The 16228-nt window shown below is 39.7% G+C and overlaps 1 protein-coding gene across 2 annotated transcripts in view; it reads left to right on the top strand.

Annotated features, from left to right (window-relative positions):
• The window catches only part of DNAI3 (dynein axonemal intermediate chain 3), an 89108-nt gene that overhangs the window by 28127 nt on the left and 44753 nt on the right, over positions 1-16228 (top strand). For both annotated transcript variants that reach the window (XM_071088356.1, XM_071088368.1), the window contains exons 4-8: positions 6728-6909; positions 7797-7901; positions 9945-10094; positions 11237-11436; positions 15851-15967. In XM_071088356.1, the coding sequence (XP_070944457.1) occupies positions 6728-6909; positions 7797-7901; positions 9945-10094; positions 11237-11436; positions 15851-15967 (754 nt within the window). The remainder of the gene's footprint in view (positions 1-6727; positions 6910-7796; positions 7902-9944; positions 10095-11236; positions 11437-15850; positions 15968-16228) is intronic.

The following is a 16228-nucleotide window of genomic DNA, read 5'->3' as shown; positions in this document are numbered from 1 at the left end:
TGTCCAAATTATAATACGACTTAGTGGTATACGAGTTGCCTATTGCTGCTGTAACAAATTGCCACAAACTTAGTGGCTTAAACAATATAAATTTATTATTTAACAGTTCTGGAAATCAAGAGTCCGAAATTACTTTCACTGGGCTAATGTCAAGGTGTCAGCAGGGCTGATTATCTCTGGAGGCCCTGAGGGGTGAATATGTTTCCTTGTCTTTTTCAGCTTATAGAGGCCACTGTATTTATTGACTCCTGGCCCCTTCCTTCCTCTTCAAAACCAGCAGCATAGCATCTTTGAATCATTCTCTATGACGTCTGTTTCTCTTGTCACATCTCCTTCCTTGACTTTGATCCTCCTGTCGCCCTCTTATAAGGCCCCCTGGGATTACACTGGGCCAATCTCAAAGGCCCAATCATCTCCCCACCTCAAAATCCTTAACCTTCAACATCTGGGATAAATGTTTAAAAAAATGAAAAATAAATAAATAAAAAGAACATAAAAACAAAAACAACACAAAGTAAAGATCCTTAACATAATTATATCTACAAGTCCCTTTTCTTATGTAAGGTAACAATACAGAAGTGTATTAGTCTGTTCTCATGCTTCTAATAAAGACATATCTGAGACTGGGTAATTTATTTGAAAAAAGAGGTTTAATTGACTCACAGTTCTACATGGCTGGGGAGGCTTCACAATCATCGTGGAAGGTGAATGAGGAGCAAAGTCACATCTTACATGGCAGCAGGCAAGACAGCATGTATAGGAAAACTTCCCTTTATAAAACCATCAGGTCTCGTGAGACTTATTCACTATCATGAGAACAGCACAGGGAAGTCCTGCCCCCATGATTCAATTACCTCCCACTGGGCCCCTCCCACTGCACATGGGAATTATTCAAGATGAGATTTGGGTGGGGACATACAAAACCATATTAACACGTTTCAGGAATTAGACATGAAAATATTAGGGGGACATTATTCTGTTTGCCACAAGTGGTTAATAGCACAGGCTTTGAAATTAGACAGACCTGGTTTAAGTCATAAACTTATTACTTAAAGTCATTTAGTGACTCTATGGCCACAGATGACTTCACCTCCCTGAGCCTCTGCTTCTTCATCTGAAAAGCAAGATGGACTATCTACCTCAAAAGATTGATGTGGAAATTAAATTACTAGTACATGCACATTTCCTTACATAGGACTGTCACAAAGTATGTTTATGTTAACTCTTTTTACTATAAAAAGATACTATAAAGACAGATAAATAGATTAATCCATGAGAATAGAGTCCAAAAATAGATCACATGTTCATGGTCAGTTGATTTTCATCAAAGATGCAAAGGTAATTCAGTGGAGAAGGGATAGTCTTTCCAACAAATGATGCTAGAACAGTTAGATAGTTATAAGTAAGAAAGTGAACTCAATCCATACATCACACCATATACAAAAATTAACTCAAAATGAATCATAGACCTAAAAGTAAAACCAAATATTCTAAAACTTCTAGAAGAAAACATAGGAGAAAATCTTTGTGACCTTGGAGTTGGCAAAGATTTCCCAGATATGACACCCACAGCCAAAATCCCAAGAAATCTTAAAGCTTTCTTAAGATTTTCTTTTTTAAAATCTTAAAGATTTTTTTCTTTTATGGAATACTTGCCAGCAATGGAATGAACCATTGCTACATTCAACAATACGAATGAATCTCAAAAATAATTATGCTAAGTGAAAGAAGATAAACAAAAAGGGTACATTTATAAATATTCCAGAAAAAAGCAAACTAATCTATAGTGACAAGAAAACAGCTTAGTGGTTACTTGGGGTTACTTGGGGGTGAAGGAGGTGTATTGGAAGGCAGGGGCAGGAGGAAACATTTGGGTCTTATGGATATGTTCTTTATCTTGATTGTGGTAATGGCTTCATGGGGTATGTGCAGATATTTATCAAATTGTACATATTGTATGCAGTTTATCATTTGTCAATTATAACTCAGCAAAGCTGTTTTTAAAAAAAACTAGATAGCAACCAAGATGTTTAAAAAAAAAGAATGCATAGTTGAAATGCATGAGGGTTATTTTAAATAACATTCATTATGTAGGACAATATATGTGTAACCTATGATTTATATTGCATAATCTTCTATTGTGTGCACACAATAAGATTCTGAGGCATGAATTGTGTAGAGCTTGAGTCTGCCTTTGGTTCCTGCTAGGTGAATAACTGCCATTCACTGGATCCTATGGAACGTCATCTCTGTTCCCTCCTTGTCTATGTGTGGAGAAGCAGGACCCTCTCCATGGCTCTTTTGTGTCCACATAGAGAGAAAGCATAACATAGTAGAGTTCAGGGACCTTGGTTTTGATCCCAGTACCACCACTTTCAACTCCCAGAGGCTGACCTCGGTCATGTTATTGAACTCTGTGGCCCTCAGTTTTCTTGGCTAAAAAAAATGGAGACAATTATAGTAACCACCTCTGAATGTTGTTGTGAAGACTAAATGAGTTAATAATACACATAAAGTGCTTAAAACTGTGCCTGGCAGCAGTAGGTGCACCATAGAAGTGCCCTTGCAGACATTGTCCTTGTGATTGGCACTCCTGGCCTCAGTCAGCTTCAGAAGGCCCTGAAGGGGCCTTCTCTGCACCAACACTTGTCTCACACTCCTTGGAGCAACCAGCCTCCCACTCTTCTCAAGCCTCCAGTGAGCCCATCTCCTTGCTGATCACAGTAGCCTCATTGCTGTAGCCTATGGTGCTGTCCTCAGTGTGTGCCTCAAAGCCTACCCAATAGCAGTTGTTTTATAGTATTTGGCTGGTGATCCTGTGGGGTGGCCAGAAGCATCAGGCCTTGCCCTGGTTGGGTTCTCATGGTGATGGAGCGTTATGGTATTGGACTATAGAAGTTTTGTGTGATCTGTTGGCTGCCAGTTATCTGCAGTTATCACTGATTGCCAACTTGAACCAGAAACAGTCCACTAGTTTTACTGACTTCTAGATAAAGGAATGTTAGATCCTATAGTAGACTTGCCTTGAAAAAGTCCAATTGGTGTGAAAGGATCATTTTTTGTGTGTGTGAAATATATCAAGCCAGGAGAATTTGAAGTGTGTGTTTAGTAGGGGCAGATAACACAGAAAACAATCTTTGGTGCTGTCTTTCCAGTGTCGTGGATGGTAGAAAGCTTTCTGGTCTTCCTGAATGCCTCTGTTTATGAGGGACAGCTGCCTTCTTTTCTACACTAGCACAGTGTGAGTCTCACAGTCCCACCTTGTGGTTTTCTCAGGCAGAACTATAGAACTTTTATTACACATTCGACACACAAATGCAGTCTGTTTGCAGAGGAGCACTTGATTTGAATCAAGTCAACAGTTACTTACTGAGCATCTCATAGGTGCCAGGTGTTATGGTTAGTCTTTTGAGAGAGATAAAAGTGTATAATTTGTCCTTCATTCATGAACAACTTGAATTCCCAATGTCAGGCGAACTGACTGCAGTTAGAAATATACTTTCACATATAATCAGTGTTATGCATACAGTTATTTAAAACCTCCAAATTACCTGAATTATTGTACCATAGAACCCCTGGGGTGGTGGAAAATATTTCTATTTGAAAATAAGCTCAAAATTCCAACATGAGAGGCCACATACACTTTTCCCCTTGCTGGAACATCTGTTGAGCAGTTGGATGGAGGATGGCCTGACATCCAGGGGCGTGGGTGCTGGAGGAGATGGGAGTGGATCCTGGGAGCTGGGGAGAGAGTCCTGGGGGCAGATGCAGCGCTGAGACTGTGTGGCTGATGATAGTGATACGAAAGGTAAGAAAACAGGAAGAAGGCTTGAGAAAGGGAAGGGCAGCAGGCAAAATGCTCCTTTGTCCTCTAGTGTCCACCCTCCTGGGGCATGCTGCTGCTGAGGACTGGCCTGGGGTGCGAAGAAAGCATGGGAAGACCAGGGATGGAAGCCTCTTGAACCTCTCCTCTCTCCTCTTCTGAGAGCAATACTGGGACTGGCAGCCAGATGGGAGGAAAGGGATTCCCTGCCCACTTTCCTGTGTCCAAGGGTTTATTAATACAACCGAGAAGTCACTATTTGAAAAATGTGAGGAATTGAGTAACAGTAAGTTTGACTGTGAAAAAGAGAAGCCCTAAAGAACAGAGATCCCTATATAGGCTCAAGGCTCAAGGGAAGGTTTCTTTTCCCTTCCCTCCCCTCCCTCCCCTCCCCTCCCCTCCCCTCCCCTCCCCTCCCCTCCCCTCCCCTCCCCTTCCTTTCCCTTCCCTTCTCTTTTCGACAGAGTCTCGCTCTATCACCCAGGCTGGAGTGCAGTGGTGTGATCTCGGCTCACTGCAACCTCCACCTCCCAGGTTCACGCCATTCTCCTGCCTCAGCCTCCCGAGTAGCTGGACTACAGGCACATGCCACCATGCCTGGCTAATTTTTTGTATTTTTAGTAGAGATGGGGTTTCACTGTGTTAGCCAGGATGGTCTCGAGCTCCTGACCTCGTGATCCACCTGCCTTGATCAGCCCTAAGGGAAGGTTTCTTCAAAATGAGAGACCATTGAGCAAATCTGCATGCTGAGGGAAAGTGGCATGGAAGTAAGAAAAGCTGAAAGGAAAGGAATAGATTATGGGGCCCTGGCGGCTGAGGAGGGCAGGTCCTCTGAGTGCATAAGGGCAGAAAGGTGGTGCCCATTTTAATTAGCAGGTGGGCAGGGCTGCAGGACCCGGCAGGATTCAGTGCTATTCAGACCCTGTTTTCTCTGTGAAATAGAAAGCCAGTCACCTGGTAAGAGAGAGCAGCAGGGGAGAGGGTGAGGTTGGGGTGTTTTAGGAAAGCAATACAGGCTAAAAGCCTAAACAAGTGGTCATACCTTCCAACCAATAATTTCACTTTTTAAATCTATCCCAAGAAAATAATTTGAAATGCAATAAAAATTTATAAACTAGATATTTGTTTGTAGAATTATTTACAATAATTCTATTGTAAATTAGAAAAGAAATTAGAATGCTTACCAACAAGAGAATGGTTTAAAATTATGCTATAGAACTCAATTCATCTAAAATAATGTTTTAGACAGATTACTTAATGTCATTGTAAAATACTTGTGACATAATGGTAAATATTAAAAGCAGTATTTAGAAGTTCATATGAGGTATATATGGAGTGACTAGAAGAAAATAAAGCAAAAAATATATATATATTTTTTATTATACTTTAAGTTCTAGGGTACATGTGCACAACGTGCAGGTTTGTTACATAGGTATACTTGTGCCGTGTTGGTGTGCTGCACCCATCAACTTGTCAGCACCCATCAACTTGTCATTTACATCAGGTGTAACCCCCAATGCCATCCCTCCACCCTCCCCCCTCCCCATAATAGGCCCTGGTGTGTGATGTTCCCCTTCCAGAGTCCAAGTGATCTCATTGTTCAATTCCCACTTATGAATGAGAACATGCAGTGTTTGGTTTTCTGTTCTTGTGATAGTTTGCTGAGAATGATGGTTTCCAGCTGCATCCATGTCCCTACAAAGGACATGAACTCATCCTTTTTCATGGCTGCATAGTATTCCATGGTGTATATGTGCCACATTTTCTTAATCCAGTCTGTCACTGATGGACATTTGGGTTGATTCCAAGTCTTTGCTATTGTGAATAGTGCCACAATAAACATACATGTGCGTGTGTCTTTATAGCAGCATGATTTATAATCCTTTGGGTATATCCCCAGTAATGGGATGGCTGGGTCATATAGTATTTCTAGTTCTAGATCCTTGAGGAATCGCCATACTGTTTTCCACAATGGTTGAACCAGTTTACAATCCCACCAACCATGTAAAAGTGTTCCTATTTCTCCACATCCTCTCCAGCACCTGTTGTGTCCTGACTTTTTAATGATTGCCATTCTAACTGGTGTGAGATGGTATCTCATTGTGGTTTGATTTGCATTTCTCTGATGGCGAGTGATTATGAGCATTTTTTCATGTGTCTGTTGGCTGTATGCATGTCTTCTTTTGAGAAATGTCTGTTCATATCCTTTGCCCACTTTTTGATGGGGTTGTTTTTTTCTCATAAATTTGTTTGAGTTCTTTGTAGGTTTTGGATATTAGCCCTTTGTCAGATGAGTAGATTGCAAAAATTTTCTCCCATTCTGTAGGTTGCCTGTTCACTCTGATGGTAGTTTCTTTTGCTGTGCAGAAGCTCTTTAGTTTAATTAGATCCCATTTGTCAATTTTGGCTTTTGTTGCCATTGCTTTTGGTGTTTTAGACATGAAGTCCCTGCCCATGCCTATGTCCTGAATGGTATTACCTAGGTTTTCTTCTAGGGTTTTTATGGTTTTAGGTCTAACATTTAAGTGTCTAATCCATTTTGAATTAATTTTTGTATAAGGAGTAAGAAAAGGATCCAGTTTCAGCTTTCTACTTATGGCTAGCCAATTAGAAAAGAATTTTCAACCCAGAATTTCATATCCAGTCAAACGAAGCAAAATATTAATAGAGGTTTTGCTTCTTGAGAGGTAGTATTATGGGCCATTGTTATTTTCTTATTTTTTAAAAAATGTTTTTGGCATTTAAAAAATAAGGGATATATTTACTTTAAATACAAGAATAATAATTTTAAAGTCTTAAAATTTTAACCAAGATCATTATTAAAACCAAGCAATTGCATGTTTTCTAATGCTAATATTTTAAGTGGTCATATTTAATGTTCACATTCCACTTTGTCTTTCCTAGGTCATCCAGAAATTTATCCTTTAGTATTAACCACCAAGACCCAGGAAATATTTAACTGCCGAATAGATGAAGATATCACAGATGAACAACCTTATAAGCTTATCAATAAAGAGGATATTTTTGAGGACCTGCGCAACAGAGCTGCAGTATCTGATTTCCACCCAGTCAAAAAAATTGTCCAGGTAAGCACAACATCCCTCTTCATTTTCAGTCCTACCTCAAGAAGTTCCTGGTACATAATAACAAAAGTTGGAGAGGTTGTTGGTTCAAATCTGACCCCGTTGCTTTGGGCAAGTGCTAGCTTGCCCACCCCTGCGTGGGAATCCTGTTTGATGATCCTCTGTGAAAAGCAAAATTCCATCAATGACTTGTTATCTAATCCCACACCCAGAAAAAGTCATCCTTGCCCAGTTTTTGTTTTGTTTTGTTTTGGTTTTTGAGACAGGGTTTCACCCCTGTCTCCCAGGCTAAAGACGCAATCATGGTTCACTGCAACCTCCGCCTCCCAGGCTCAAGCAATCCTCACATCTCAGCCTCCTGAGTAACTGGGACCACAGGCACAGGCCACCATGCCCGACTAATTGTTGTTTTTGTCGAGACAGGGTTTTGCCTCGTTGCCCAGGCTGGTGTTGAACTCCTGAGCTCAAGTGATCTGCACGCCTTGGCCTTCCAAAATGCTGGGATTGCAGGCATGAGCCACCATGCTCCGCCTTTGCCCAGTTTTAACTAGAATATGAATCTATCCTTATTTTCCGCTTTAATTAATTCATAATTTTGGTTCTGATTTATCTCTAAGCATGCTACAGAGCACAATACCAAACAAAAACTGCTTTTTTTTTTTTCCTGTTAGAAGTAAAAGTGCATGTAAATTTCCCTGGATGCGTTATATTTTTAAGAGCTTTTTAAAGTTAATAAAATAATTTTGCAATTTGATGTTATCAGCCATAGATTAGCGCAACGGTTATCTTCTATAATTGGTTGATTAGAGAAATATGAATTTTGTGTTAGTGTCAAAATAAACCAAGTGACCACTGAACATTAACTTCCTCTCTCAATTATATTTTTGTAGGAATATCCTGGAAATGAGCTTCTGCTTGTTTATGACAAAGACTTCAAATATGGACTTAACTTTTATCTTATTGGAACTGAAGAGGGCAAAGAAAACTATTTAAATGTGAGCAAACCCCAAGGCCTTGTAATTTGTTTGTTTTTGTTGTGGTTGTGTTTGTTTTTGATACAGGCTCTTGCTCTGTCACCCAGGCTGGAGTGCAGTGGCACAATCATGGTCACTGCAACGTGAACCTCCCAGGCCCAAGCGATCCTCCCACCTGAGCCCCCCAAGTAGCTGGGACTACAGGCGTGCACCACCACGTCCAGCTAATTTTGTTTATTTTTTGTAGAGATGAGGTCTCACTATGTTGCCCAGGCTGGGCAATTTGTTGATTAGCAGAAGGAAGCGGAAGCAGTACCTCTGAAGGATCCCTAAATATAGTGATTATTATTCTTGTTTAGTTTGGTTTCTTTGGGACCCAGATCAGGTTCTGGCACCTAGAATAAGTAAGTAGTAAATGGGGGATGAACTAAATCAAGTATCTCAGGGTAACAGATTTGCCCTTCATTGACATCGTGAGAGAGGAAACAGTGAATCTGGAGTACCGCTTTCCTAGTTCTCTTCTTGCCATCTCCACAACTTTGAGTAAGTTACTGAGCCTCTCATCTGTAAAATGGTGACACCATTATTGCACATTTCCTGGGCTTTCATGAGGATTCATATAGGTAAAGCCCTTTGTTCAAGGTGTGCAAGAAAGGTAACAGATGTATGAGACTCTCTTTCTGATCTTCCATCCCTGTTTGGTCAAATTGAAGGAAGCAATTTGGGAGGTTTGGTTAAATTGTTTGAGAATGACAGAGAGGTTTGTGTGGCTGTCCAATAAGCAATAAGAATAAAGGGAAGCCATATAATTAAAAAATATCTAGGCTGGGCACACTGGCTCATGCCTGTAATCCTAGCACTTTGGGAGGCTGAGGCGGGATCACTTGAGACCTGGAGTTCCAGATGAGCCTGAGTAACAAAGCAAGATCCTACCACCACAAAATATAAAAATATTAGCCAGGCATGGTAGCTTGTGCCTGTAGTCCCAGCTACTTGGGAAGCTGAGATGGGTGGATCACTTGGGCCGGAAAGGTGGAGGTTGCAGTGAGCCATGATCATGCCTCTGCACTCCAGCCTGGGTGACAGAGCGAGACCCTGTCTCAGAAAGAAAAAAAATAAATAAAAACTAACGGTTTACAATTAAAAATCATCTTTCATTTAGCCTTAACATTTTCAATTTTATTTTTATGATTGCTGTTCTGTTTTTAATTTCTTATTGTTATGAAATATTTTAAATGTATAGAAAAAACTAGAGAGTAGTATAACAAATATCTACACTTCATTATCCAGAATTTTAAAACATTAATTTTTATTATATTTACTTTGAAACTTTTTAACAAAATAAATAAAAATTACAGACAATATTCCACTCCCTCTCGTATCCTCCCTAATTCCGTTTTCTTCACTCCTCCCTATGAGGAACCATTATTCTAAATTGTTACATACTGTTCTTGTCTGTGGTTTTATACTTTTACCATATATTTATGTTCCACAAATAATGGATTTTATAGTCTTATTAACTTAACATTCACATAAAAATTGTGTCATTTTTATACTCAGTCTGCAACTTCATTTTTCACCAAATTATAAAATCTAGGATCTATAAGTATCAGTACATTTAGATACCATATATATGTAGATAAAATTTGTTCATTATAACTGCTCTATGGAATTTTATTTTATGGTTTTACCACAGTGTCATCAATCCATTCCTCTATTGATATTCATTTGGTTGATTTTTTTTTTACTATTACAAATAAAGCAGCAGTGTGTGTGTGTATGTATATATATACACATCTATATATAGAGATGTGTGTGTGTATATATATATATATCTTCTTGTCTACTGTCTTTTTCTTCTTTCTATATTCTTGAGATCTCTTTCTTTTTTCTTTTTCCTTTCTTTTGCTTTGTTTCCTTTTCGTAATTCAAAAGTATGAATTGACAAAAGTAAGAAAGTGCTTAATGAATTTATATTAAAGTAAAGTTTGTTGCAAAATATGTACATATAGCTATAACCTAAACTTGGGCATATATTGTAGAATGCTATTTATTTTACTTTAGCCCCCAGAAGTATCAGAAGAACAAGAGGAATATAAAGAATATATTCCTGAAGATGTGTATATTTATAAACCACCTGTCTCTAAACCATGGGTTTCTTTGGGCAGTGAAAAAGAAATTGAGGAAGAATCAGTTACGGAATCTACAAAGCAGGTTAGAGGGTTAAATATGATCTGTAATCATTACCTCCCTGTAGCTGAACAACCCTTATTCCTGAGAAATTCATAAGGTTTACTGTGTTTGCTGTGGAGGCATAGTTTTTGGTGTGCTGTTTTGGTTTGCTTTTATAGAAGAATGGTCATTGTCTTAAGTGGGTGTTATGGGTTGAATTTTGTCTCCAAAAAATGGTATATTGAACTTCTAACCTCCAGCACCTCAGAATGTGATTCCATCTGGAAATAGGGTCATTGCAGGTATAACTATTTAAGATGAGGTCATACTAGAGTAGGGTAGGCCCCAATCCAGTACGACTGGTGTCCTTGTGATAAGATGGCCAGGGGAATGACAAAGAGGGAGAATGGCATGTAAAGAGGCAGGCAGAGGCTCGAAAGATGGATACACAAATCAAGGAACACAAGGATTGCTGGCTGTCACCAGAAGCCAGGAGAGAAACAGGGAACAGATTCTTCCTCAGAGCCTTCAGAAGGAAACAACCCTCAAACACTTCAATTTCAAACTTCTAGCCTCCACAACTGTAAGAGAGTAAGTTTCTGTTGTTTTAGGCCACCCTATTTGTAGTACTTGGTTATGGCAGCTGTAGGAAGCCAATATAGTGGCATTCCCTCTCAAAGGAACTCCTGTGAGGGGGAATTGTGTGTGAGTGGTTTATTAGGAAAGTGCTCCAGAAGAGAACACGACAAGCAGCTGAACAGGGATATGGAGGAAACCCTGCCAGGCTGCACTCTCAGGCAAAAGTCTGCAGAGGGAACGCTTCAGCCAAACCCGGAGAAGAACTCTGGAGTGTAAATTACACCTCAGAGTTGTTCCAAACAGAAGGCAAGGAGAGGGGTTTATGTATCCCTCCTGCCAGTCTACCATTAGTCAAGATGAAACTACTAGTTACTTCCTGTTCTTTGCACCTGCTGGCAAAGTGGTCCTAATAGCCCTAGAGCAGCCCTCCAAAGAGGAGGAGCAGGTGCTGCTTGTGCGAATGGAAAGCACACAGAGCTGGAGGCGCTCACAGAAAGTACACAAAGGGCTCTGAGCGGATCTGGGCAGAGTACTAACATTGCCTACACGTCAATTTTTCTTCAGGGACTTCATTGTGTTACCTTTACTGTTTACATGTGTTACAGATTACATATATGATTTCTCGAAAACGAAGTGAATTTGGTGCACCAATTAAGTTTAGTGACCAGAATGCTTCCAGTGTAAAAGATGCCTATATTGAATGTACAGCCTACCCAGATAAAAATTTTACCCTTAAACAACTTGAAAAAGATGTTGGCATGCAAGTAATCCCCCAAATAAAGGACATAAGCACTCAGACAAAATGGTAAGTATGTGATGGGTGTATGTAATTTTATAGCCAGTTACAGTAAAATCTGATAACTTCCATTATTATTTTGAGAGCTCTTTATAATAAATAGAAATGGATTAATGATGATGACACATAGATCTCCACAGAGTAATTCAATTCAGGAAGATCTAATTATATTCAATAATGCCTTTAAAAATCGTAACAGGAAAATGAGATACAAGTATAGAAGATTGTAAAGACTGGAGTAGGAAAATGAGTGATGCTGTTAATCATGACAGTGCTGGTCATCTGTCATCTGGCATATTACAGTTGTCCCTCATTGCTCTGTTCTACCTCCTAAGTCATCATTCTTAAACATCAAATCAGATGGTGTTACTTCGTTGTCTAGGTTTCTTCTCTGGCTTCCATCACTTAAAAAATACATCCATCCAGAGCCCTTAGGATGGCATATGAGGTTCTCCTTCCTCCATGACGAGACACTGTCTGCCTCTCCAGCCCCATCATCCCTTGTTCCTAAACAAGCTCTTTGTGTGCCAGCCCTATGAGGATTTCCAATTCCCAGAATACCTGCGGTTCCACCTCTTCCTGCCTTTGCCCATGCTGAATCTGCCTCCTCTCTGTAAATGGTAATGATACTCTTCTAATTACTCAGACCAAAACTTTGGATTTTGTTGGGTCTATCTTCAAAATTTACCCACTGCTATTACCTTAGACCATTCATCATCTCCTGCTTGGATTACTGTAATTCCTTCTAAGTGGACTTCCTCTATCCATCCTTTCTCTCCTGCATTCTGTTTTCCATAGAGAAGCCCTGGTAATCCTATTAAAATGCAAGTCAGATCATGTCATTGATCAAAACCTTCCAATGACCTGTCATCCCAAAGGAACCTACGAGGCTTCATATGATCTAGATCCTTTTACCCCTCTGTCCTAATTTCCCACAGTTCTCCCTGCTCATCCATCCAACCACACTGACTTCTTCATTCCTTGATTTACCATGCATACTCATACATGATGTGTTTACGCTTACAAGTCCTTACATAGAATGCTCTTCCCTTGTGTTTATTCCCTCCTTCATTCAGATCTCTGCTCAAATGAGGCATTCCCTGACACTCCTATATAAAAGCAACAACTCAGCTGGGCGCCGTCGCTCACACCTGTAATCCCAACACTTTAGGAGGCTGAGGTGGGCGGATCATGAGGTCAAGAGATCGAGACCATCCTGACCAACATGGTGAAACCCCGTCTCTACTAAAAATACAAAAATTAGCCAGGTGTGGTGGCGTGTGCCTGTAATCCCAGCTACTTGGGAGGCTGAGGCAGGAGAATTGCTTGAACCCGCGAGGCAGAGGTTGCAGTGAACCGAGATCGTGCCACTACACTCTAGCCTGGCAACAGAGCGAGACTCCATCTCAAAAAAAAAAAAAAAAGTAACAACTCCATTACCATCTATCCCCTTACTCTATTTTTCTCCATTGTGCTATAATCACTTGATTTGTGTTTTTTATTGTCTCTCTTCTCCTCACTCTGCCCTTGGAATTTAAGCTCTGTGAGATAAAAACTTTGTATATTTTGTTTACTGCTATGTTCCCAACTCCTAGGACAGTTCCTGGCATATATTTATTAAATGGTGGGGAAAAAGGAATGGAGGAGGGAAAACAGGAAGAAAAGGATATAGGTAAGGAAGAATGTACAGAATGATGACAGACTTGAATTCACTGTTAAGTGAAGAGCTATGAAATATACAATGAGACAGGTCATGACGAGGAGAAGCAGGGCTCAGCAACATGGAATGCAATACAGAAGATACTTTCCAGATCTGTGTGAACTAACAGGTTAAAAACCATGAAAATGCAATGTTAAAGTCAGGGCACATATATACGGACTCCAAAGGTTGGGCCAAGAAATGAGTCAGAAACAAGAGAAGAAGATGAACAGACAGGCCAAAACAAGAGGAGGTAAAGAGAAAGGCAAGAATTGGTAGTCAAGTCCTGGCAGGGAAGGAGGACATCAGACATCCATAAATATCAAGAAGTGAGTGCAAGAGAGGAAGGAGAGAGGTGATATATTAGTACCAAAGGAACTTGAATTTTGAGACAAATTTCTAAGTCAAGCCAGCCAGAGATTTATTTTATGTTCCTACTAGGGTACAGACAAGTCCCAAGAATGAGTCAGCCAGGGTAGACTCAGTAGGTAGACTCAGAATACAGATGGATAATAATAATAGTGGCAGTGTTCCTACGTAGAAGGAGTAAACAGATGAGAAATAAGGGAGGTCTTGACCCACAAAATGAAAAAAAATTTTTTCGAAGAATTAAAAGGAACTCAAATGGTTTAAACCTAGATGACTGGGAGAAGGCTGGTACTTCAAGCAGGAAATTAGGAAGGGTAGCTGGTATGAGGTGGAGAAGGTAGGATATGTGATTATATTGGAGGGAGTCAAGAAAAATCAAAGATGAAGTTCGAAGAATAATGACAGTGAAAGCAAATGCCTAGTGTTCCCACCACATACCAGGCATTCTTCTAAGTGCTTTACACACATCAACTCAATCCTCACAACTGCTGTCTGAGGTAGGCACTATCCCCATTTTACAAATAGAGAAACTGAAGCAAAAAGAGGTTAAAAATGAAAGCCCAATGTTTTGGGCATGATTTAAACCTGAAGCAATAATGAATAGTTTAGCTGAAAAAAAACAAAACAAATCATATTTTGAAAATAAGAGTGACTCTTAGGCATGTTGCTACTTTGATAAAACCACCAAAAAAATATCTTTTTTTTTTTTTTGAGACAGAGTCTCACTCTGTTGCCCAGGTTGGAGTGCAGTGGCGCGATCTTGGCTCACTGCAAGCCCCGCCTCCCAGGTTCATGCCATTCTCCTGCCTCAGCCTCCCGAGTAACTGAGACTACAGGCGCCCACCACCATGCCTGGCTAATTTTTTGTATCTTTTATTAGAGACGGGGTTTCACCATGTTAGCCAGGATGGTCTGGATCTCCTGACCTCGTGATCCGCCCATCTCGGCCTCCCAAAGTGCTGGGATTACAGGCGTGAGCCACCGCACCTGGCTTTGTTTTTTTTTTTTTAGTTAACCCTGTCTAGAGAGTAGAAATTAAAAGGTGAAGCTGAGATTTGAACCCAGGTCTCTCTGGTTCCAATACTAATATTATTTCTTTCTACCACTCTTCCTTCTGCTGTGGATACTGACCTAAACAAGGGGAAAAAAATGAATTATTCTAGTAAACATACTCAAAACTCCCTTTACCGCTTTGTCTGATTACTCTCCATTTGATATATTACCTCTCACAGAGACATTCTGCGTTGTACTGACATTTGTTCAACAAACACAAATACTACATAGTATTTTGTTGAGCACTTAAAATGTGGTAGGCACTGTTTTTAAAGTTTTGCATGTATCAACACATTCAATCCTTACAAGGACACTAAGAACTAGCTACTTTAAGAATTTCATTTATAGATGAGAAAACAGGTACAGAAGGTTAGATAATTAGCTCGGGGTCACATAGCTAGTAAATGATAGAACCAGGCTTCAAAGCCAGGCAGCCAATCACCAGAGTCCACACTCTTAATGATTGTGCCATGTGACTTTTCCAAGTTCCACATGCCGAGATCAAGGGCTCACCCAGTCTAGTACTTGAGACTGACAATAAAGCCCAGAGATACAATGCCATATGACGTGTTCACATACAGAGGCCACTAAGAGCATACTAGATGGAGCAAGCCTTCCTGCCACCATCACTGCTGAAATGTATCTTATTCCTGGTTTTGTATGTTTAGAGCAAGCCTTCCTGCCACCATCACTGCTGAAATGTATCTTATTCCTGGTTTTGTATGTTTAGAGCAGAGTTTCTCAACCTCAACACAATTGACATTTGGGGCTGGATAATTCTCTTTGAGGGAAGGCTGTCTTGTGCTTTCTATGGTGTTTAACAGCATTCCTGGGCTCTATGCACTAGACACCAGTAACATGTCTAGGTTGTGACAACCAAAAGTGTTTCTCGACATTGCCAAATGTCCCACGAGGGGGTGAGGTGGACACTGACTTAATGAAGAGATAGAGAGAACGATAAAGATAGCAAAACATTAATAATTGATGAATCTGGGTAAAGAGTGTATGGGAATTCTTTATACCCTTCTTACAACTTTTCTGTAAGTTTGAAATGATTTCTAAATAAAAATTTTACAAAAATAAGATCTTTTTGATTATGTTGGAGAAAAATTCATGCAGACTTTGAATAGTGGTCAATATCAGTTGTCTAGGATAAAGATAATTCAATGTACATAATTTAAATATAAAATAAGATAATATCCTAACATCATTGTCACAAAGACACACTTTTGACCTGTTGTGGCCCATATTTGCTCTTCTTTGACCTAATCTTTGGTATTGAATTTTCTTTTAATATATTAGGACATATCCTAAAAATGCTACTACACAATATTATCCAAGAGAATTCTCAGAAGAGGAAAAAGAGACACTCAAACAATCGAAGCCTTTGGTTGATTTTCTTAACAATGCATCCATAAGGTAAAAATTTTGTATTATAAATTTTAAAAATAAAACATAAAATGTATATGTTTACATAGAATAACAGGTTTAAATAAACAATCTCATATATGGTATCTAGATAAAAAGTATGAAGACAGTTGTCAGGTATGACACATTCTACAGATTCTCGGTATTTCTTTCCTTTCTATTGCTATGCAACATCTTAGCCCTCTCAAGCTAAGGCCACATCAAACAGTGTGAAGAGTTAAGTGTGTGAGGATGTTTTCCTAATTGCAAATT

This window comes from Macaca nemestrina, chromosome 1 (assembly GCF_043159975.1).
Source record: "Macaca nemestrina isolate mMacNem1 chromosome 1, mMacNem.hap1, whole genome shotgun sequence".
Taxonomy (NCBI): Eukaryota; Metazoa; Chordata; class Mammalia; order Primates; family Cercopithecidae; genus Macaca; species Macaca nemestrina.
The sequence above is the reverse complement of the archived record's forward strand: the minus strand, read 5'-3'. Positions and strand labels throughout refer to the sequence as shown.